The sequence below is a fragment of the Adiantum capillus-veneris genome, chromosome 7 (genome assembly GCF_014529385.1).
Source record: "Adiantum capillus-veneris isolate H3 chromosome 7, ASM1452938v2, whole genome shotgun sequence".
NCBI classification, from domain to species: Eukaryota; Viridiplantae; Streptophyta; class Polypodiopsida; order Polypodiales; family Pteridaceae; genus Adiantum; species Adiantum capillus-veneris.
The window spans coordinates 14,122,986-14,148,069 of NC_140937.1; the positions used below are offsets into that span (position 1 = coordinate 14,122,986).

At 41.4% G+C, this 25,084-nt stretch overlaps 1 protein-coding gene across 2 annotated transcripts in view; it reads right to left on the reverse strand.

The window, feature by feature from the left end:
- Positions 1–11,403: 11,403 nt before the first annotated feature.
- Positions 11,404–25,084, reverse strand: part of LOC147453465 (blue-light photoreceptor PHR2-like) — a 40,316-nt gene continuing 26,635 nt past the window's right edge. For both annotated transcript variants that reach the window (XM_086515649.1, XM_086515650.1), the window contains 2 exons: positions 11,917–11,997; positions 11,404–11,819 (listed from right to left, as the gene is read on the reverse strand). In XM_086515649.1, the coding sequence (XP_086371775.1) occupies positions 11,735–11,819; positions 11,917–11,997 (166 nt within the window). In that variant the 3' untranslated portion in view covers positions 11,404–11,734. The remainder of the gene's footprint in view (positions 11,820–11,916; positions 11,998–25,084) is intronic.

Sequence of the window (25,084 nt, forward strand, 5' to 3'; positions counted from 1 at the left end):
GTGAGTTTCTCATTGCAAAAGTGTTAGTCAGTTAGGATAAGTGTTTTAGATAAGTTCAGAGCTTAGTGCAAGACTTCATTGACTAATAGAGTGGTATATCTTGCATTAGAGAAGGAAAATGCAAGAAAACAAAAAAAATGAAGTCAACTACTATCGATCTAGTTGGGATTGGCTCCAAAGAGGGCTGCCATCCTCTACTCAATAGTTTTTGTTCTAAACCCAACAACCACAATGCTCTTTATAGCTCGCTATGAACTTCCAGGTGATGGTGCTTTTGAGTTTTTTTTTTATATTGTGAAACTACACAAGTCCAAGTTTGTGATGTGTAGGGTTTTGGAAGAGTTTGCAAACTGTATAAGGTAGTTAATGAATAACTTCCATTAATATTTTTTTATTTTTGTAGGATTCAATTCTTGGACTACAAATAATATATAAGAGAAACTTTATCAATAGATTTGTTTTATCAAAGGTCTCGTTTCACTCAAACAACATCCAAGGTGGTGGTTGCACATGTTCAACAAGCAATATTAAAAAAAAAAAAATCATAGTACTCACTCCAACAAGAGCGAGTGGTGAGTATTTTAATTCAAACCAAACAAATTGTTATAGCTCCATGCTCAAACTGAACCATGGAGGACAATCATCAACTAAGGAAACATAACATGTACTACCTTTTAAAAAGGAGCCCCAACCTCATACATAAAAAACCATAAGGAAGAACTACAAACCACCTCATAATGCCACATTCAAAAAAAGCTGAGACAAAACTGGGATGCCACCATAGCCACGGGACTACCACACCACACAACCATGTCCATAGCAGCTCTTAGACAACACCCCTGTCCAAACTCCATCTATCGCATCCGCACCTGCAAATCAAATCACCGCTCTAGTCCTCACCATCAACCGGGACTTCCCATCATCTTTGTCTTGCAAAAATTGGCTAAGTGGGAGCCAATACCATCTAAAATCTGCACCAAGACCTTGAGAGTGCCATCGGAGCCACTGGCACCACAACACCCTCATAAGCAGATCCACAACATCACACAAATCATATCCTGAATGTTGATTGCTACAGGCCTCCACTTCCCTTTCTACATACAACGAACCCCACTAATGCTGCAAAGAGAATCCTCATGCATCTTCCCACCCTACGAGCCTATCTTTCTTCTAATTCTCGTAGAGGCCGTCAAGAAACTTTATTAAGTCCTCCGTGGTATTCATCTCCAAAATGTTGAAGGCCACTATTAACGCCTATCATAGCCAGGTTGTTCTCAATGCCTTCCAATCAAGGACATTCCATGTTTCATTTGGCATTGTCATAGGCTTCTTTGTAGGACCACCTAGTGGCAAATAAAGATCCTTCTGGCAGAGGTAGTCTTCAATCTGCATCTTTGAGTGTTGGTAGTTTTTGCCGTTGAACTCCTCAATCTTGAGCTTACCTTCCTGTGCCATCACTCACATTCAATTCAAGGAATCCTTTTCTTAAGATATCTTAGCTACGAGAAAACCTTGCTCTGATACCAGTTGTTAGGAATTAAAGGTGTAGCTAAGTAAGAACTAGAGTGGTTTACTTAATGGAGAGAGAGATAATTTTCACACACAATAGAGATAATAGAGAGAGAGAGAGAGCACACAATATACGTGGTTCACCCAATGTGAGCTACGTCCATAGGAAAGCATTCACTCAATGGCTTTGTACTTCAAACTAGAAGTAGGTTACAAAGGGATTAACAACCCTTAATGCAACTCCCACCATGCTTCACTCTCTTACCACCACCCCACACTTCACCAACTCACACCTTCACAATGCCTCACTACATTTTGTGTGTAGAAGAGACCTCCTTTTATAGGCCAAAAGACCTGCCCCCTCTCACGAGAGACGTGTGTAGCCGCCCTTGTGTAGACAAGTTCATGTAGAACTCTCCCATGCGCCCATGTTAGCCACCCTTGGGTAGACAAGTCCGCCTAAAACTCATCCATGGACCTATGTGTAGCCGTCTTTAGTTAGACAAGTCCTCTTAAAAATCGACCACCGGACAAAGACTTTCTGCTACCGGCCATTGACAACCGGCCACCAGTTGACCATTTTTTGGTCACTTTTAGGTTATCCTCCAGCCACAATATTCCACCAAAAAGGAATATTGTAGAAAGCAAGTGATTTTTCTTAGGCATGATGCCTTCTGCTCCATAACAAAGGCCTTACAAATGTGCTTTTGAGACTTAAAATTAACAGGGGTGAATGAGGCTCCATACTTAACACATTTGAGAGTGGGAATCTGATTATATCTTGCATTGATATTTTTTTCCAAGGACATGACAAGTACTTGTTGCCTCCATGCCCTAGCCAAGTTGTCTCTTGTATTGACATTGATGTAAGGTTCTTGCTAATTCAAAACTTAGATTAGAGCAAAGTACGAAAACCCATTTAACAAGTACAACCCAAAGTAATAGAGCATCGTTATGTGTGCCATACATAGATGCTAAGGAAATGGGTAACACCATACCCATTGTACATACGCAAGATTTCAATAAGTCAATAAAGAGCTCTATTTTTGTGTACATGATTTTTGTTAAAGATTCTCAAAATGAACCTAATGCTTTAGCAAAAGAAAATATAAACAATCACAAGGAATTAAAGTTATCCAATTTTCTCAAGGGGTTTCAAGATGTCTTTATTGACGAAATCCCTTGTGAACTACCTCCTAAACAAGGTAATGATGACCATGCAATTGAACTCCTTCCAGGAAGTTCACCACCTAATAAACCTCCTTATAGGGTTTCTCAAGCTCAACAGGAGATTATGCGGCAAGTGCATGAGTTAGTTGAGAAGGGCATGGTTAGGCCTAGCTCATCTCCATTTTTCTCACCTGTGTTATTAGTGCAAAAGAAAGATGGCACATATCGTATGTGTGTCGACTATAGAGCACTAAGTCGGATTACTATCAAGAATAGGTTTCCCATTCCACGGGTAGAAGACCTATTTGATAAGCTACAAGGGTCGACCTACTTCAGTAGGATTGACCTAAAAAGTGGCTATCATCAATAAGGATAGTTGATCAAGACATTGTAAAGACCGCATTTCGCACTACATTTGGTCTTTACAAATACATTTTCATCCCTTTTGGTTTGACCAATGCACCAGCCACATTCAAGTGCTTGATGGAGAAGCTATTCAGGCCTCACCGAACCTTTATTGGAGTGTTCTTTGATGATATCATCATCTACTCTAATTCATTCAACGAACACAAGCAACATCTCCAGGTAATATTTCAAGTTTTAAGAGAGAATAAACTTTATGTTAATAAAAAAAAAAGTGAGTGTTTCTTACAAAAGATTCAGTATTTAGGTCACATTATCTCTCAAGATGGCATCCAAATGGATCCATCAAAGTTAGAGGTAATAAAAGGATGGCCTAAACCAAGGAATCTTCATGAACTAAGAAGCTTTATAGGTTTGTGTGCATACTATAGACGCTTCATAGAAAAGTTCTCACAAATTGCAGGACCATTACATGACCTAACAAGAAAAATGTTAGGTATACATGGTCTGCCAAGAAGAACAATGCTTTTGAAAAACTTAAAGAAAAGCTTATCTCTCAACATGTGCTTACACTGTTGGATCTCTCAAAGCCATTTGAGGTCCAATGTGATGCTTGTGGTGATTGCCTTGGAGCTGTTTTGTTCCAAGAAGGGCATGCCATAGCCTATGAAAGTTGAAGGCTCGATCCTGTTGAGAAAGCTCTAGGCATATATAAAAAGGAACTCCTCCCAGTTCTACATGCCTTAGACTCATGGAAGCACTATTTATTGGGGACTCCTTTCATTCTGCGCACGGATCACCAAAGCCTTAAGTACTTCATGACGCAGACCAAGCTCTCCGACAAACAAATGAGGTGGGCAAATTTTCTTTCACAATTTCATTTTCATATTGCTCACATTGCTGGCAAGCATAATTAAGTAGTTGATGCACTCTCAAGACGGCCGAGAGTAAATGCGGTTTCCATAGCAACTCATGATCTATCTTCTATGATAGATGAGTATGCTATTGATCCCGATTTTAGAGATGTGATTTCAGCCAACCATTGCCAATCCCTAATTCACCATGGGAGAGCATATCCATGGATTTTATCTTTGGATTGCCTAAGTCTATCCATGGGAATACGGGAATATGAACGAGGTTCAGTAAACAAGCTCATTTTATACTTGTCAAAAAGACTATCAAAGCCCATCAAATGGCAACCCTCTTCATTTTACAAATCTTCAAGTACCATGGCTTGCCAATGTCCATAGTGTCGGACAGAGATCCTAGAATGACCAATAATGTTTGGAAGGGTCTCTTTGAGAATTTAGGGACAAGGCTAAACTTCTCTTCGGCCTATCACCCACAAATCGATGGCCAAAGTGAAATAGCTAACCTAACAATTCTTGATCTACTAAAAGCCTATGTAAAGGAAGTAGATCAAAGATCCCAATGGGAGAAGTACTTACCCTTAGTGGAGTATGCCTACAATAACACTGTACATACTTCCATGGGAAAAGCACCTTCCGAGGTAATTGAGGGAAGATCAAAAAGTCCCCTGCTACTTAAGGTACAAGGGAAGATCTTCACTGTAGATGAGTATAGCTGAGACCTACAAGAATCTTTCCAAAAGATTAAGGATGTTATCTCTGTCTCACAACAAAGGCAAAAGGTTGCTGCTGATAAGCACACAAGAGCCCAAGCCTTTAAAGAAAATGATTGGGTCTTACTTCAATTTCCCAAGGCTCAATTAAGGCACACGACAGGCAAGAATCCTACGGGACACCAAAAGTACTATGCTAAGTTAGCAAAAATGTACTATGGTCCCTTCCAAATTCTTAGGCTAATCAATGAGATGGCCTATCAACTCAAGTTGCCTAGCCATTGGCTCATACACAACACTTTTCATGTGAGCCTACTAAATCCTTACAAAGAGAGAGCCACCTCAAGAACCAACTATTGAAGACCCACCGGAGATCGAGGACCAAGAAGAGGTGCTGCAACCTGAGTCCATTCTCCGACATGAAGACAAGGTATTAAGAGGTAGTAAGACTCTCTGACGATATCTTATTAAGTTTAATAATTATCCTTTTAAAGATGCTAGATGGATGCAAGGCATACATTTAAAGGATAACCTAAACCTTGTCAATGCTTACAATGCTTCCCTAGAGTAAGCAAATGTACAAAATGTTTAAAATGAACAAATTTTTTGTCTTATAAGACTCTCTTCTTCTTTATTGTGCACAAAAATGAAGTAGTATGCATGCTTAGAATCAAGTTTGTGGAGACAACGTCTGGGCCAAACACCAAGTAGAGCTTGTCACTCTACTATGGAAGATTGATAGGACTAATGTACAAACATGCTTGCGGCAGCCTTACGCTCTCAAGCACCAAATGGATTAGTCATCTATTATGGAACTATGTCGTAGGGTAAGATAGGGATCCTCTACCCGCTAGAAAAAGGACTAATGAATGGGCTTTATCTTCTCTACCCCATAGTCGAGGACGACTATGATTTCAAGAGAGAGGTAATGTCATAATAACTAATATCTAATTCTCCTAAATGATTTTCTCATGTTAAACTGATTATTTAATATGGGGAAGTGCCAAGGGAGAAAAAGCCAGAGTATTTGTTAAGCTCGCAGACCGGCCATAGTAGGGATTCAAAGGAGGAAAAATAGGGATCCAAAGGGGGGGCCACCTACAAAAGAGAAATGTGCAACAATGGGCTTTAAAGACCCTAAGGTTCAGCCCATTAAGACTTCCAAAATGCTAAGGTTCCAAAATTCAAAGGTTGTGTCCAAAGGTGAAACACTAGGGAAATTGGATGCTTTGTGTGTGTGCCAAAAGTCATTAAAATTCCTACACAGGAGGGGGCAAGCCTTGCAAGTAGGGGGTGAGAGATAAACACACTAACACACTCATGCAAGCCCATTTACACAAAGGGAATAAGGGACACATTTCAGCTCCCTAGCCCAATTGCCCCCAAGGTGCACTCAAATCCTATTGGATGGCCATAGAGGTGGACCAATGAGAATTAGGATAGAGTACTTTTAGTTTAATTCATTTAAAAACACTTGATAAAAGAACCAATAAGAATTAAGCTCTCTAGAAGACTATTGGACAGTCTCCCAAGGAGTCCAATGAGCATTCAACAGCCCAATGGCTTGTCTGCTTCCTATTGGCCAGAAGACAAAGGGGTCCAATGAGAGTTTAGTTGCATTATTTGACTGCCTAAAGCTCTCACAAAAGGGGAAAGGGGGACACATGTCACAAGGCTATCACTTATGCCTCTCAATTCCTATTGGCTAAGCTTGGAGAGGCCCAATGGAAAGCCAACAGGAGGAATTAGCAAGAGGGGTCGACCTAGATGAGAGAGGTGGCTGATTTGTGAAGGCATTATTACACACACTCACACAATCTTATGTGTGAAGCAAGAAGAATCTCTCTCTCCTTCTCAAGCTTTAATGGAAAGCTTATCATCTACTCCAAGCTTGGAGAAGGGAGGCCTACACCAACAACTCTTGGCTTTGTGATGCAATTCCAACCAAGAGCCAAGCTTCAATGCATGCTCATCTCCTCTACCGTGCTAATTATTAAGCTATGCTAAGCTTTTATGAGTAATTATGTGAGGAGATACATATTTCTTTCTTGTAAGACTACTCCTTCTTCCTCTCAATCTACTCTCATACCCCACTAGCTCTCACCATCTTCAAAGGTGTGTGAGGTCTTGGGTCTAAGACCGTGAGGGAATTGATGTTGTGTTTTATAAGTCTTTGCTTAGTGCTTGAAGCTTCCATCTTCATTGCACTAGCTAGTTATTGAAGGAACACAAAGAATTGTATTGTAAAATGTCTCCCTTGATGGGGGAAACCTATAATACAAAGCCTTTTGGAGGGGGGACCGGCTCCATGTAATCGGGTCTCCAACCATTGTCAATAGCTTAATTTCTCTCTCTTTGGAAGTATTGTTCATGCCTATCTTAGATCTAGCTAGGTGTTATGCTTTTTGTTGCTCTCTCCACCCAAGCACTCTATTATGCTCATTAAGAATCTATTCTAATGAAATGCTCACTATGTTCATGCTATTTTTTGCTACACACAAGTTCTAGGCCATTAAATGTTACATAAGACCTAATGAGATACATGTGCACCCTATGCAAGTTTCAAATGACATTACAAATTAGCCATTTTCTGCTGCAGATTTACAAGATTTAATTGCTAAGGATGGGGCTAAAATGATCGAGCTAAAGGTCTTCCAAGATGGCTCGTGCAAATCTGGCATGATAGTGTATTGGATACATCTTTATTTGGTCGTACACATTAGGTTTTCAGCATGCCTCTTATGCATCAGATTGTTATGTTTTGGTTGTGTTTAGTATATATAATTAGGAAGTAATTTTTTCATTTGATGAAGCACAAAATTCAAAAAATGGGTTGTTGCAATCTGAGTATGATGCTATTGTGAAAAATGACACATGGTCTTTGTGTGATTTGTCTCCTCGCAAACAGGCCATTGGTACTAAGTGGGTTTTGAAGTTGATACATGAGCCTGATGGTAGTTTTGATCCCTATAAGGCTAGATTTATGGCAAAACGGTATGACAAAGAGAAGGGCATTGATTTGATGAGACTTTTGCTCCCAATTGTCGTATGACTACCATTCGTAGCATTTGTGTTAGACAAGTCATAAATAGTTGGAATGTCTATTAGTTAGGCATAAAGAGTGTATTTTTGAATGGTGATTTGCATGAGAAAGCGTATGCATTGCAATCTCAAGGCTTTATTCAGAAAGGCCAGGAAAACAAGGTGTTCAATCTTAAGAAGGTATCATATGGTTTGAAGCAAGCTCCACATGCATGGTATAAAAATATTCATGCGTACTTTGTTGCACATGGTTTTGAAAATAATCCAAATGAGAGCATTTTGTATGGCAAGCGTGCAGATGATGTATTTCTAATCATTGTGCTCTATATTGATGTTTCTCACTGGACAAAATGAGGGACATTGTTTATTTTGAAGCTGATTTGAATGCCTCGTTTGAGATTTCAAATTTGAAGCTTTTGTATCATTATTTTGGCATATTATGGAGATGGGTGTGAAGCTTATTCTTCATGATGCTAGAGATTACTTTGATGTCATACTCTAACAGCAAGTTGTTGACTGCCTAATTTATGTATGTGTTACAAGGCCACATGTTCAATATGCGATTTCATAAGTGAGTAGTATTATGCATAGCGCAAGGTCTACGTATTGGAAGGCAACTAAGCGAAGCTTTTGTTGTTGAGTGGCACTATACATCTTGGCTTTTTTAATTCCAAGGATAAATCATTGTCACCAGACTTACAAGCTTTCTTAGACTTGGATTGGGTTGGTTTCTATGACACACAAGTGTTCACTAGCGGTTTTTGTTTCATGCTCAAAAGCTTATGCTTATTTTAATTGAGCAAGAAGCAACCTACATTAGACACTTTTGAATTTGAGACTAAGTACAAGCTAGTTTTCACAACTATTGTTGAGTGCATATAGCTCATATGCCTTTTGAATAACTTTGGGCAATGAACAGTGGTGTGCCACCACCATCTTTACGAATAGTTAAGAGTGCTCTGGTAGGTGGGAAGAACCGAGTGTTCCATCCTTGCTCAAAATAACAAGAGATGCATTATCACTACGTCAGAGAGACTTATCTGCAGGAGATGTGAGCCTAGCTTATGGACCTACGCAAGACAGCCTTGCTGATCTTTTCACAAAGGCTTTGCCTCTTGAAACGTTTGAAGCTTTTTGCAAAGCTCTGGGCGGACTCCCCTTTGTGGAACAAAGGATCTCACACTTCCCTTATAAATGACTGGCAACTCATGTTCACCACATCACTTTTGGGGGGAATGTGTTACCATACTATGGTAGTGATTTGAGTAAACACATTAAGAACTATCGAGGCACTTTTTCCCCTCTTTAGAGAGGTCTTTCTCCCTCGGCTTGTATATACGCCCATCACTCTAGGGAAAAGCTTATCTTTGTATTGACACACTTAGTAGTACTACTTCTTGTGTTGTGTGCTCATGAGCTTCTCCATTGTCTCCTTCATCTTGTCCATCTTTGCATGCATTCTTGCAGCTATATTTCCAACAGAAAAATTTATGCGGGTAGTAGTAGCACTATTGTAGATGAGCTAGAAAGTTTGCTTGTTGTGCAACATATGATGAACATTGCTATTTTTGCAATACGAAGTTTTTCTGCCGTAGAGAGCATGAGCATCATGTGAGTGCAATTTATGAGCCATCATCGAAGCAAAAAGAGTATGTAATCACAATCCCTATGTGAGGTGATAGCCATGTCAATTATGCCTCTAACTTCTAATCTATTTTTCTAATGCTTAATCAAGAGTGTGTGCACGCGCATACACACCATAATTTCTTCTCACTCGTATTTTTAGTCACATTTTAATTACACCTCGTTGTTAAGTCTCTTTGGTTCTTAGTATTTGCACGGTTAAAACTATACAATTGTTGATTTTGTACTTTTTGTACGGCTATGCTAACAAAAGACTTCATGAAGTTCAAAGAGTCTCACCTCACCATTAGCATTGGGTTTGCCACGACACTAAGTGACACAGGGGGGCACATGGGGGCGGGTAAGGGGATCAACGGCGAAGAAATATGGTGCAGATCTCGAGGCAGGCAAGCCCACCCAAAAAATGGGGGCGCCATTGGGGAGCTGGGATGTGAACCCGCGACGTCGCATTTCAATGCTTTTTGAAGCATGGGCTAACCACTACGCCCACCGCGCACTTTTGAAACCATAGCCGTTTTACCTAATGTTATAAACGCAAAACCTGGACTTCCCTAGGACTAAACCCGGGTGGCCTCGTGTCCGGGTTTAGTTCTTGGCCGCGTTCAGTTTTAATAAGAGATCTACGACGGGCATCGCCTCGACGACTGCACATGGACTTCCCGTCCATTGATCCCCTCACCGCCCCACCCTCTTAAATGCTCTGTGTTATTTAGTCCTGAGGCTGGGTTTGTGCTTTTCAAAGCAAAATTGAAGGTTGGTTTGATTAGAAAGCTTAAGGAGAGAAACACATGATACTATGTACCACACCGTGCAAGAATTAATTTGATGCGACTTGCCATTAACTCAATTAGAATGATACAATATTATTGAATGGAGAGGAATGTGCTGTAATGGCAGGGCACCGTAAGGCTTGGCAAACATTTGGTTGCCTATTAATGTCTATACATAACTATTGTGTGTTACAACCATTCATCTTGTTGCTCAAACTCCTAGTTTTAGCTCTGATTAAATTACTCATGGATGACCTAGATGATGAGAAAAAGGCTGGCCCATTTAGATTGGATGTCGAAGACGGTGGGAATAAGGCAACTATTGACAAAGAAGATGAAGCTTACTCGTGCTGGCAGGAGGTCCTTGCTTTGAAAGGTAGTGCCATCGTATGACTTCAGACAAATTATTAGTCATTGGTCATGAACTTAGGTACTTCACTTCAATTTTACATTATTTTTTTATAAACGCTAGGTGAACGCGCATGAGCAATTCCCCCGAAATGCCTAGTAATTTGTAATTTATTATCACATTCCCTTTCTTTTCTTTTTTTAAATGCTCAGCTGAGCTTGAAATGCTAGGCTACTAGCCTTGGGGGCCGTACCACACCGATTGTCCCATGACAAAGTACCAACTGCACTGCAGAAATCAGAGCCTAGAGGAATTTTGAATGTTTGCCAATGCTAATCTTCCATTCAAAAATTTGTTGCTATTCCATATGGGAGGAAAAGAATGCTCTCCTTGGACACTCATTGGAGTATATGGGTTAATGGTGCATGGAGGGAACCTTCAGGGATGAGCCCTGAGTCTCACACAGAGAATGAAGAGCTTAGGACGAAGGGCATCCCCCATTCCAGTCTCAAGAAATAATGCAGATAACCCTTTGGTAAATTTTGGATCAAATCTTAGTGGACAATTTCTATGGTAAGTCTTTTCTTAGATCTTGAGCAAAATCACATCTTTGCTTTGTGTAATATTTTGATGAAGGAATCCATTGTTGACTACTTCTGCAAAGAGAGAATTGCAATCCCGATAGAACACCAGGCGAGGGTGCAGCATCAACCTTAGCAAATGACCCACCATTCTAATGGGAAGAGTCGAGGCTTCAAGCAAGGCAGGGTCGTAGGATCAAGCAGCGGTTACAAATTGATTAGCAAAGAGTAACAACGCTCTTCATTGGAAGGAAAGCAGGTCAAAGAGCAGAGTTTTGAGAGAGAGAGAGAGAGAGAGAGAGAGAGAGAGATAGAGAGAGAGACACTTTACAAAAAATTTACTACATGCTAAGACGGGACTGTCCTTTGACATACGTGAGGTAAAAACTGGACTAGAAAACGGAGATTCAACATTAATATTTTTTTACTTCTTGATGCTGACATTGTCATGAAGGCACTAAGCAGGGGAATCAAACCTTGGGACTTTCAAAAACTACAAGTCTGCCGAAGTGTAAGATGAAAACAATACTTGGCTAAGGAGCACCTTATGACGGAGCACTAATTACAATCCACTAACCCACCCAAAAAGAACCTGCAGACACAACCTTGTTTATTGGACAATACACACTGCAGTAGGGAGCCAAGTGTACACCTAGTGTATTTGACAAAAATAGTCCATGCGATGAAGGCCGAGTAAAAGAAAGCTCTCCTTGTGCAAGAACATTCAAGCACAACCAGCAGCTGCTACATGAATTTCCTTTGTAGCCTCTGCACCAAGTCTAGCCACAGCCTGCTTTTTCGTGACAAACCTAGTGACCAAAAAGTTAACTCGCTTTGTTAACAAAAGATTCATCATCACCTTGAAACCCATTCCAAAGAGAACAATGGGATAAATTGTGGAGATACCTAAAAAAATCACGCCAAAGCAACTCATAAACCAGCCAGCTTGGTCCTTTTCGTGTTGTGTTTGTCTCCATTGAGGCCGAACTATCACGACAGAACAAAAATAACACAATATAATCAATCAATCTCTCTCTCTGTGTGTGTGTGTGTGTGTGTGTGTGAGTGTGAAGAGCATAGCTAACATTCTATTACTTAGACTCCCTTGTAACCCCCAAAACAGTGCCGACCCCAGGCGGAAGTAAAAATTGTTACAAAGGCACCCATAGGCAATTACCAAGGCCAGTGGCCAAACTATAAAACTAGAAAATATAAAAACACGTCAGGGGAAAAGAACCCTCCTAATGAGGGTAGAAAGTGCCATGGCAGCTACTGAAAGGAGAGGAGGGAGACAATATCCACCAAAAGCTCTAAAAGATAGGCACCACCAAACTGCTATGAAGAGGGAAACCACCCAAGAAGGTATGGGGCGTGAAGAAGCCCAAGACAGCATCAAAAGACACGCCGAAAAGCACCCACTGCATAGGACATTGAAGGATGAGGGAGAAGAGATTGCAGACGATGACCAAAACAGCTGCCACAGAGGGTGTCCATCCACAAAAAAGAAAGCACTGGTAGATGCAATGGAGGAAGTCAAAGGGACCACAAGGCCACCACCAGATAGCCGCTAAAAAGCACCACCGAGAGAGGAGACCATAAGGGTGAACAACGAAGCTAGCAAGGCAGCCATAAGCAAAAGAAGAAGCACCACCAATGAATGCCATGAAGAAAATGAGAAGACCCTCGGTCAACCACTAGGTAGCCACTAAAAAACACTACCAATTGATCACGTCTTAGAGAGAGGCTAGAAAAGAAGCTTACAACTTCTTGGATGGATTGTCTAGTTATAATAGCTAGCCATTGATCCTAAAGATCGGCACAAAATGGATTTTTCCATGGAATGGGGGATTTTCGCTTACAGAGTCATACCTTTTGGTCTCACAAATGCTCCAGCAACATTCCAACGGCTAATGAGCTATGCGTTCAACAAAAAATATTTAAGAAACTTCTTAGTAGTTTACATGGATGATTTGTGTGTGCATTCATCCAAAAGAGAGGATCATTTTGAGAACCCCAAGTGTCTTTGAGAAATACCATCTATATAGAAATTGTCTAAATCCCGAAAAATATGTATCCATGGTTAGACAAGGCAACATTCTCAAACATATTGTCTCTAAAAATTGGCATTGTGACAAACATGGAAAAAGTGACAGTGATTGCTAAAATAACTAGACCAACAAATGTCACGGAAGTTCAAGCATTCATGGGACATGGTGGATACTATCAAAGATTTATCTACATGCATGCTAGCATTGCTAAGCCCATTTTTAGCCTTATCACTCAGTTTGTATGGTCTGATGCGTGGAAAGAGTCATTCCACAAGCTCAAACAGGCTTTGTCTTCACCACCTATTTTGAAGACTCTAGATTGGAATACATTTTCCATGTGCATGTTGATGCTTCGAATTTTACTATTGGTAGCATGTTGGCAGATTCCCATCTCATATATTAGAAATCAGTTGAACATAGCTGCAAAGAATTATACCACGACCGAGAGAGACAGACTAAGAATGGTCTATGCGGTGAAAAAGTTCAAGCACTACTTATTAGCAAATAAGTATATCTTCTTTGTGGACCACCAAGCTTTATTTTATCTAGTCAACAAACCATGTAAAACTTGGAGAATTGTAAGATGGTTCATCATCTTATTGGAGTTTGATTTTACGGTGGTTAATTGAAGTCAAGTTTATTTAATAAATCATTTTACGATTTTTTTTTAACTTTGTCTTCAACTTTTGCCTTACCTAAATTTTCAAAGATTTATAAGCCCGGAGTCTTACCTACAAAGGGAGCACTTGGCCTAGCGTTTGATTGTCAGATTGCATAGCGCTATCCCTTGCAAATCAAGCTTGGCGTTTGGAGCAGATCAGCCCTAGTGCCCTAGCGTTTCTTGCTCAAAACGTTAGATTAACCAGCGTTTAGCAAGTTTCAGCCCCAGCTCTTGCAAATCCAGCAGATCAGCCCTCAGCGTTTTCAGATTTCAGTCCTTCCCTCGTTGGAACCGGCTCTGATCTGCAATCGCTAGCCTCTCCGCTGCAGTCTGGTACTTCGGCATCCCATTGAGCCTCTTCTCGGCCATTCCCTCGTAGGCATCGAGTGCTTCCATTGCTGTCCATCATCGGTATCGTCGAGATCTGCATTTTCAGCCCTTCATTCCTCTCACATCGGGAGTGAAAATCAGCTCCAGATCTACCCCTTTGTGGCCATCCGCAATCCCACATCGAGAAAGATCCAAAGGTGCATAAAATCAGTCCCAGAGGTGCCTTGTCTCGAGGAGTTACCACGGCGACATTCCCCATTTGAGTTAATTAGTCTGCACTTGAGGTATTGCATGTGTGTACATTCCATTTACGCAATCAAAAGAAAATACCACATCGTCAACGATGGGGGCCCTTGAGAGGGTTGGTTGGGACCCTATCGGGTGTCATTCTCTCTCTCTCTCTCTCTCTCTCTCTCTCTCTCTCTCTCTGCCCCCCACATTTCTACTATTCTCTCTCTTCAAGAAAAGTAAAAGGAACCATCAATCAGAATAAAGCAATCACTAACGCAAGGAAAGAAGTAAAAGATTTGTAAGCATGACAGTAAGATGGATGCGATTGTCATCTATTCTTCGTTGGCACCAATGTACTTAAAAAAGTATGATAATAACAATGTTCTCTTGGCTTCCATGCATCTCATGGGTGATACGATCACTTGGTAGAATGAGTGGATGGAGAACAAGAAGGACGCCAACAAGGCCGCCCATAACAAGTCTCTCCTCATTCCCCCTCTCAAGCTTAGTTGGGAGGAGTTCGAGAAGGATCTCAAGACTCATTTCTTGCCTCCGCAGTACTTGAAGCGCTTGAAGGAGGATTTTCAAGCTTTGTCTCAACAAGGTAAACCTTTGATGCCGTACACTAACCATGTGTCCGAGTTAAGTGGACAATTGAGAAAAACGGGTAAGAAAAGGTTGGAGGCCTTTCTCTTTCGATTGGACTACTCGATCAAGTTTGACGTGAAGGTCAGTGATCCAAAGACATTACAAGAGGCGATACGCTTGGCTCAACTTCAAGAAATGAAGTACAACAAGGGTAAGCTCAAGCCGACCTACAATAATGGCACCTCTTCCTCCTTCAAAGGTTTCAAGAGACTCACATGAAACGCATTGTGAATCTTCCAAGTATCTGGCAACCTCAGTCTGAAGGACACATCACTTAATCTTTTCTTGAATCTGGAAAGGGCCATAATACCGCATACTTAGCTTTGGAAAAAACCGCTCCTTTCCCTTTCGTTTCCTCAGGCATGCCTTCTCAAACCGTAAGAACACCCAATCATCTTCCTTCAACTGCAAGTCGCGTCGAAGTCTATCAGCTGCCTTCTTATGCCGTGCTTGAGACTTCTCAAGAGCCTCGGGAACCTTGGCAAAAGCAATGTCCAAATCTCTCGTATATTGATCCGCTTTAAAAATCTTATCCTAGGTTTGGGAATTCTTTGATCTACCAGTTGATTCCCTTTTCCTTTGTTTCCTTGTGCCTTGGGACGTGTGAGTAGCTTCGCTAGCTTTCCTTGTCCATTGGCACACCAGTCTCAATCATCGGAACCCTAAGACACTATCATCTGATTCCCTTTCTCCGGAGTCCTCTGATGAACTTGCATCTGGTTCCCTTAGTTCGTTGGAATCCTCGGATGAGCTAACATCCAATTCTAGAATCTTGTGATGAGTTGTCATCTGGTTCCCCTGATTCATTCTCTTCACTGGCAGACTCTTGCCCTGTTGAGATGGATACTATCTTGTCCGTAGGATAAGTCAATGAGCCGGCATGCATTCGAAGTCGTTGCTTAGCATGTTCCATAAGTCTCTGAATAGAGTCAGACTTCTGGTTTAGACAATAGTCTCAAATCTCTTTTAGCAAACCACACAAAAACCGCTCAATCTGGTCTTTCAAAGTAATCTTCCGAAACGAAGACACTGGCAAATAAGTATTCCCAAACCTCTGGCGATAGTCATCCAATGTATCTTTCTCAGTCATTTTCAAGTAATGCCAAGCCATGATGACATCTCTTGCATATTCATCTAATATCCAAGTTGACGTGAAAATTGTCTTGTGCTTCTCTGTGTAACAACAGAGTAGACCGCCATGTCTATACAATTCCTTTCAAGTAAGATGCTACCTTTCGCACCCTAGGGTGTTCTATAAACCGTCCTCCAGAGAAGGGGACATCAAACTGTTGTACAAACTCAAGGGCTCGATGGGTGTCCTAGTAGCCTGAAAATATCTCCAACCTAACGACCTGAATCCCTTCCTTGAACTCGTTGGTTTTCTTAATGATTTGGTCCCTATCAAAAGAGAACGAACACTCCTCATCTGAACTGCTAGATGGGCTTCTGTCACGTGACACATCCAACCCTAAGTGTCCGTGGACAAGCTACATCATGACGAGGGTTCAATCAGTCTAGTCAGTCTTAGAAAGTGTTCTAGCACCTTTGTGAGTCTGTTCGCAGACCGTGCATGCCCAGACACTTAGAGTAGATACATATCCTCTGGTTGCACACAGCATAATCATCAGCATTACCATCAGAATCCATCAGGAGCAGTTTCCAGTGCATAAAACCTATTTTCCCTATTTTTGACATTTTTCACTTATTTATTAAGTGAAAAATTTTTCATAATCATCATTTGGCAGAAGAGCAAGGAGAACACAGGCACAAGTGCAGCAGGTTCCCCCTCTCTCTCTCTCAAGCAAGATGCCCCCCCCTCCCTTAGGCTGGCGTTCTTCCCAAGCCTAGTTCAACGTTGTCAGCCCTACCCTTGGGCGATTTCAGCAGCGTTTTTTCAAGAGATTCCAGCCCGGCACTTGGTGATTCTAGTTTTTTCAAGAGATTCCAGCCCGGCACTTGGTGATTCCAGTAGCATTGTTTGCATCAGCAAATTACAGCCTCAGCCAGCGTTTTTAACAGCAACTATAACCGGCCTATACAACGTAGAGGGCGGTACTATTTCAGTTACCTGTTGACTTTACACAGCATTGAGAAGGGAAGAGAATACAGTTGCGTCCAGCGACTAGAATGTCACTGCGCACACGAGACCGACACCCTATAGGTCCCAAAGACTGGCGCCCCTTTCGGTATTTCTTTATTCAACATTAGGGCCAAAAACGACGGCAAATAGTTGTTTCTACTTTTGAATCTCTCTTTTTTCTCTCACCTTTCGCGAGCTTTATTTCTTCTTCTCTGATGCACCTTGTTCTGCTGCTACGTTATTTCCATTATACTTTCTGCTCCTTCATTACTTACAATGACTAATACATCTTCCATTAGTGATAACCGCAAGTTTTACTTGAACATTAAGCTAAGCCAAGAATATGCTACTACGCGGAGTGTCTATCAAAGACAACTACATCTACAAATGAAGCACAACAACTTCGCAACGAGGAAAAGAAACACATTGATACATGGACAGATGGGAGCTTGTATCCACCGGATCCTAGCACTGGAAGGTATCCATCTTTTCACACACCTCATGATTTGATGAGATTTGTTGGTGATGGGATTGATGGCTTACTAGGATATAGTTCTATGTTATCTCATTTACACATTGATCATACACATTACATTCAATATCTCAAAACTGTTTTGTCTTCAAATGCAACAAGAATTTTAGAACTTGAAAACCAAATAGCATCTCTTAAACAAGAAAATCACCAGCTTCGGACTTTAAAAGAAACTCCAATAGGATTAAGAGCACGAGTAAAACGAATGAGAGATGTAGTAAACTTAACAGAAGGTTCTAGACAAAGAAAAAAAAAGATTAAAGATTACTAGAGAACATGTGACTAGTCTTTTAGGATTTGATATGTCCAATGTTCAAGAAAGGGTGAGATTTTGAATGAGGTAATGAACAAAAGTGATATTCTTAAACTTTTGAAACTTCCTAAAAATCAAACTCAGAAGAAATTGGTATTTCAAAGTTTACTGAAAGATATGGAGGTTTTTTTTTTGTAGAGGACATTGGAGTCTTATTATCTTCAATCTTTTGGAGAAAGGTATTATATTTATGAATTCATTGTCAAGTATCCATGGGAGAAGTAAACTGTAAGTATGAAGCATAATCTATGCTTGATGGCCCATTGTTTTCTATTAGTAGCTTTTTGATTCAATATCTTCTTGCAGTGCTGCCAAACTTATTGTTGGTCACCTGAGTACCACAAATAAGGATTACAATATAGAAGCTTTCAAGTACTACAATCAAAAAGTGCCTTTACAGACAAACTCAACATCTTGTGGATGAAGGGTGCTTGCCAATGCATGGAGATATCTTGAGTCAAGGTGCCGGATGACTACACTCACTGTAAGTGTGTGGCTCATGTATTTATTTTGATGTTTTATGTATGTATGTACTCATGTCCTTTAATTCCTTTTTCTATTTTTTTCAGTTGCATAACTATCCAGAGTCTTGGGTCACGTGGGTGAGAGAGAAGGCTGTTTCTATGGTTTTGAAAAGATCAATAAATCCAAATGATCCAGAATCTCCTTTGCCACCAAAGAAAGGTAGAGCCACCAAAGGTTTGAATGCAAAGAAAATGGATCAGAAGAAGAGAAGTCCTGCAAAGAAGATCCATACAAAGAAAAAGGATCACAAGAAGAGTCCTACAAAGAGCCATGCCAAGAAGAGTCCTGCCAAGGGGAAGAGTCCCACCAAGAAGATCCCTGCCAAGGGGAAGAGTCCCACCAAGAAGAAGAGCCCTGCAAAAAAAAGAGCAGATACAAAGGACCATCCATTCCACTCACCATTGAAATTCAAGGTTCAAAAGCGTCGTACACTTAAGAACAGTAAGGGGGAGGCACATAGCTCACCTTTCAAGCTACCATTCATGTTGCCAAAGAAGGTTGCCAAGTCACCCAAGCCAGCCAATCCTCAGGAGCCCAAAGCACCAACCCCTACCAAGTCACCCGTGCCAAGCCCTGAGGAACCCAAAGCACCAACCCCTGCCAAGTCACCCGTGCCAAGCCGTGAGGAGCCCAAGTCACCACCACCACCCACTCCTGAACTTTCACCCCCTTCTGAACATAAAAGGAAAAGGGTCTCTGAGGATGCAGAATCCTCTCAGGCAAAAAGAAAAGTGGAGTTTCATGATTGATTACTCCACAAAAGCTATGTACACTTTTTCATTTTGTCCATATGAATATATATATACCCTTTGGTGATTCATAATTTTGTACTTCAAATACTTAATACCAACTATCGATTCTTAAATGTGTATCATGATGTCATGTAAGTTTAAAACAACATAAGTAATGTTCACAATAAGGTAGAGAAAAGAAAAATATATTTGCAAAATGATTACAATATTGAACTTGTTTTTTCAAGTCCTTGCAAGTGGCTCAAATACAACTCTTTTTGGGGGAAGGCATGTGATGCAAGAGGTTGAATTCTCTATCCTTGTGCTCACCACAATTTCATCCACTTTGAATCTATACTTAGGAGATGTTTCATCAAGAAACTCAAGAGATTCTCTAACATCATTTAGTCTCCAGTTTGTTGTTACTATCAGGCTTCTATACTCGGTGTGTGGATGGACTGTGACCTTTAGTTCAAACTCTGGACAATTTTCCTCAGAGTCGAGAGGAACCCAGCTACCTAATTTGCTTCTCCATCTCCTATAGTCGTAGCCCAGAACTAATGATTGACGACATAGTTGATATGAGATAGACATAGAATTTGGGCTTACTCTACAACTAATATTGTCACCAATATAGAAAGTTTCTTTGGTGCTCCATCCGTCTCCAAGAACATTATCCAGTTCAGTCATAGAAAGTCTTCTATTAAACCACATTGTCTTTGTCCTCTGCAAGTCCATTGTTTTGAAACATGCCACAAAGACATGTATAGACAAGAACCATTGAACTTTAATCCTTCTTGATATCCTGCCCGGAGACATAGCTTTAAGGATGTCTTCTTTGATCTTGGATTTGAAGCTTAATATAGTACATGCATCAGGAGCTTCCCAGTCAAGTGAAGTTATGGTGGGAACGGGTAACTGATGTAGTTCTCCATATGCACCTTCTCGTGATGGAACTTTGTATTCTACAAAATAGACAAACAAATCCATTCTTTTGTAAAAGGAAGGTGGCTTGTCAGCATACATAGCATCTGCAATCCCTTTATGCATTGCTTTGAACGTCCTACTTAAACTCTTCACAGGTTGCCATTCCACAACTGTTGAAGGAAATATATCTGGAATGGAATCAAAAAAGGAGAAAAACAATGCGATAATGAAAAATTCACTGTATCAAATAGTTTTTTTTTTACTTACAGTAAGAATGCAGTGGGGGATGTTCTTCCCAGTCTAACACCATATCCTTGGCCATGTACACATGTTGAACCTTAGCTAGCCAGCCATTGTCGATCACTTTGAAAGCAAGAACACGACCTTTCCAATGGTTTTTTACTTTATCGAGTTTAGTTCTCTTCACTCTGTGTACACCTTTGCATGAAGGAAGCATTGTTACCCAGTCATTCACACGAAAAGATATGGGCTTCCAAAGACCATCCTCTCTAACGTTATGAAAGTCACAAGAAGTTATGTTATGTGAAGGGCGACGTGCAAAAGACGCCATGTAAACTCAGAGATTAGAGAAGAAGAAAGAAAGTATAGACGGAAAGACTTAAACCTCTCACAAACTAGAGAGAGAGCGAGAAAGATATACGTTTAAAAAAAGTAGGTGATTTGTCATTAATGCCCTTGTTTTGAGAGCCTTCTGACATAGATTTCGTATCTTTTGACAACGCTTTTGTGAAATATAAAATATAATAAAAGACGAGACTTCAATACTTTGAGCCGCAAATTTAATGAGCTCTCTCGCCGAAAGCACCCAAATATAGCAATTTCAGCCTTATGATCAAGACATTTAGCGGTTCTCTGTCAAAACAGGACCACCAAAACCCACAATAGAGGAGACAAGAGTGCCATACTTTTGTATACGTGTCAAATAACTATTGGACTATTCCTTAATCCTTAGATTAACAAACAGCCCTTTTTGAGTCGTTTTTGGCCCTAATGAATTAAGGTAGACGATCCGACCACTTAGCACAAGCTTTCACAAAGCTGTCCAAACCTGGCGAGGGCTGAAAACGCAGGTTTTCGACCGGATTTCGGCAACATAAGGCCACCAAAAACCCTGCAGGTCAAAAGCACCTGTCTAGGACGGATTCCCTCGCTATCTGGAAGCTTTCTGGTGAGCTGTCACAGAAATTCAGCGGGCTGTAATTCTCTGTTTTTCACTGCCGAGTGCCCAAAAGCTTGTACACACATCCCAAGGCTCTCACGAGACTCCCCCGGTGTTCCCTTGCAGTTTATGTGCGAAACCCTAAACCTGCAGAAAAACACAGCGGGCTCTAATTCGCTGTTTCGGATCGTTTTTAGCGGAGTGAACACGCCTACGCATGTCCCAAGGGCTCCCGCACACAATGGGACAATTCCCCTATGAATTGGACGAGTTTTCACACGAGAAAACTCTCCAAACTCGCAATCTTTCGAGATGGAACTGTGCGTACCTATGGGGGATTAGCAATTAGCTAATCCGGTTCCTGTTCAAAAAGCTCTTGCCTTGGCAAACGCGCATAAACCCCCAAAACTGTACATGTTCATCTGAGTAGCCCAACTAGTGGGGCATTACCATATGTGCCAAAGGAGAGAGAGATGTGCACGAGAGCAAATCATCGCGCTACATGAGACAGAGGAGAAGGCAAGCTTTCCATTAAAGCTATAGACCTGCACCCACTACTCACACACACACTGTAGGTCACTTATTGAGCAAAAAACAGCCCCCAACCTCAAATGGGCGCCTCCTCTTGCCGAGGTGTCCTGCAGGCTGCTCTCTTCCTGCCAAGTGTCCAGTTTGCCCCTTTGAGTTAATTCCCTATTTCCCACTCACTTATAAAGTTGTAAGTGACTTTCCGAGTGGCCCAGATTTTGTTTGGCGGGCACAGGCTTCCATACTCATCAGACTTCAGTGCTAACTGGCCCGACCAATCCCCGACTGACTGACCAAACTCCCAATGTGAGAAACCTATTCGGTCGTAGCCGTTTCACACTAGCCATGCAATGTCCACGTGCACCTTTTCAAGGGTCCTGGAGAAACAAGTAAAAATAAAAATAAATAAAAATATCTAGTACTTATTTATTGAAGGCAACAGGAACAATACACCTCCTGGTGACACACCCTTGATATATGTGTCCTAGCCAGGTTGGTGGGATTGTTTAATCGTCCAACGCTACATTTCCGGAAGCATGTATATCTTGGATTCCCATCGTAGAATATGTGTGATATCAAGAGATACCGCATGTATTATCGGCATGCAAGCGAGGTCGCTTGCAGTATTTCAAGGGTGGGGTGTATCAACAGGAGGTGTATTGTTCCTGTTGCTAAGCGGGGAATATACTTTGTGGGACCAATTTCACCCCCCGCTCACAAAACACATGTCCAATATATCATTGTAGCCACAGATTATCTCACTAAATGGATCAAAGCTAAATTTACACAAAAAGTTGATGCCTGGACTACTGCACAATTTCTATATGAAAATGTCTTTGTTAGATATGGACTACCCATAGAAATTGTCAACGATCGAGACACATTTTTATAAATGAAGTGATTGAAAATCCTCTTGATGAGTTCATGGTAGTTCATAAAAAGTCTTCTCTGTTCCATCCACAGGCTAATGGGCAATAGATATTTATTTATTGAAGGCAACAGGAACAATACACCTCCTGGTGATACACCCCACCCTTGAAATACTGCAAGCGACCTCGCTTGCATGCCAATAATACATGCGATATCTCTTGATATCACACATATTCTACGATGGGAATCCAAGATATACATGCTTCCGGAAATGTAGCGTTGGACAATTAAACAATCCCACCAACCTGGCTACGACACATATATCAAGCATAGAAGTCTTCTAGTGTACTCTCAAGCACAAACTTCTCTAGCTAAATTCTGTATGGAAAGAGTAGATACAATTGCTTAACTACTCTCTTGAGCATCATGAACCATGCTCTTGCCTTGCTCCAAAAAGGCTACATCAAGTCACTGTGGGTTCCATCTGAAAGGCTTCAAGATACAATTGCAATAGCTTAGGTGAATCAACCAATTCAGACTCTTGCATCCATTTGGCATCCAACAATGGATAGTTCTTGAACTTCACCAAATAGCGTCTTGCAACCTTTCCTCTAACCTTTCTTTCCTTATGTGCCAATATCTGTTCAGGAACAAGGATCTCATCCAATTCTTCCACTTCGGGTTGTTCTTCATCAAGCATATTCTCTGGCACATTACCAACAAAGGGTCTTAAAAGGCTGACATGAAAAGCATTATGTATTTTCCAGCCTTCTGGTAGCTTTAACCTGTAAGCTACATCGCTGATCTTTTCTGAAACCTGAAAAGGACCATAATATCGCATACTAAGCTTAGGAAACAAACGTTCCTTGCCTTTCCTTTTCCTTAGCCTAGCCTTTTCAAAGCGCAAAAGCACCGAATCACCAAGTGAAAATACAAGTTCACGACGGTGACGTTCAGTAGCTTTCTTTTGCTTAGCCTGAGTCTTCTCAAGAGCAATCTTTATCTTCCTGTATGTTTCATCCATATCTTGCACATACTTGTCTGCCTCAAATATCTTGTCCTTAGTCTGCAAAATGGGCGGGACTTTCTTCCCTCCTTCCACTATCTCAAATGGTGCCTTACTTGTTGACGTATGCACAGTGTTATTGTAAGCATATTCCACCAATGGAAGATGGTGTTCCCAAGTTGCCTTGTGCTCTGACACATAACATTTGAGCAGGTCCAGGACAGTAGAATTTGCCTCTTCTGACTGTCCATCAGTTTGCGGATGAAACGAAGAAAAGAACTTTAGCGTAGTGCCCATGTTCTCAAACAATGCCTTCCACAAAAGACTCGTCATACGTGGATCCCTGTCACTTACAATTGACTGAGGCATCCCGTCATATTTAAAGATATTGCTCATGAATATCTTGACCATGTGTTCTGGCTTTATCTTCTTCCTCACAGGAATGAAATGGGCCTGCGCACACGAGACCGACACCCTGTAGGCCCCAAAGACTGGCGCCCCTTTCGGTATTTCTTTATTCAAATTAAGGTAGATGATCCAACCACTTAGCACAAGCTTTCACAAAGCTATCCAAACCTGGCGAGGACTGAAAACGCAGGTTTTCGACCGGATTTCGGCAACATAACGGCACAAAAACCCCTATAGGCCAAAAGCAACTGTCTAGGACGGATTCCCTCGCTATCTGGAAGCTTTCTAGTGAGCTGTCACAGAAATTCAGCGGGCTGTAATTCTCTGTTTTTCACTGCCGGGTGCCCAAAAGCCTGTACACGCATCCCAAGGCTCTCACGAGGCTCCCCCGGTGTTCCCTTGCAGTTTAGGTGCGAAACCCTAAACCTGAAGAAAAACACAGTAGGCTCTAATTCGCTGTTTCGGATCGTTTTTAGTGGAGCCAACACACCTATGCGTGTCCCAAGGGATCCCACACACAATGGGACAGTTCTCCTGTGAATTGGACGAGTTTTCACGCGAGAAAACTCTCCAAACTCGCAATCTTTCGCAATGGCACTGTGCGTACCTGTGGGGGATTAGCAATTAGCTAATCCAGTTCCTGTTCAAAAGGCTCTTGCCTTGGCAAACGCGCATAAACCCCCAGAACTGTACATGTTCATTTGAGTAGCCCAACTAGTGGGGCATTTCCATATTTGCCAAAGGGGAGAGAGATGTGCACGAGAGCAAATCATCGCGCTACATGAGACAGAGGAGAAGGCAAGCTTTCCATTGAAGCTGTAGACCTGCACCCACTACTCACACACACATGTAGGTCACTTATTGCAGTTTAGGTGCGAAACCCTAAACCTGAAGAAAAACACAGTAGGCTCTAATTCGCTGTTTCGGATCGTTTTTAGCGGAGTGAACACGCCTACGCATGTCCCAAGGGCTCCCGCACACAATGGGACAATTCCCCTATGAATTGGACGAGTTTTCACACGAGAAAACTCTCCAAACTCGCAATCTTTCGAGATG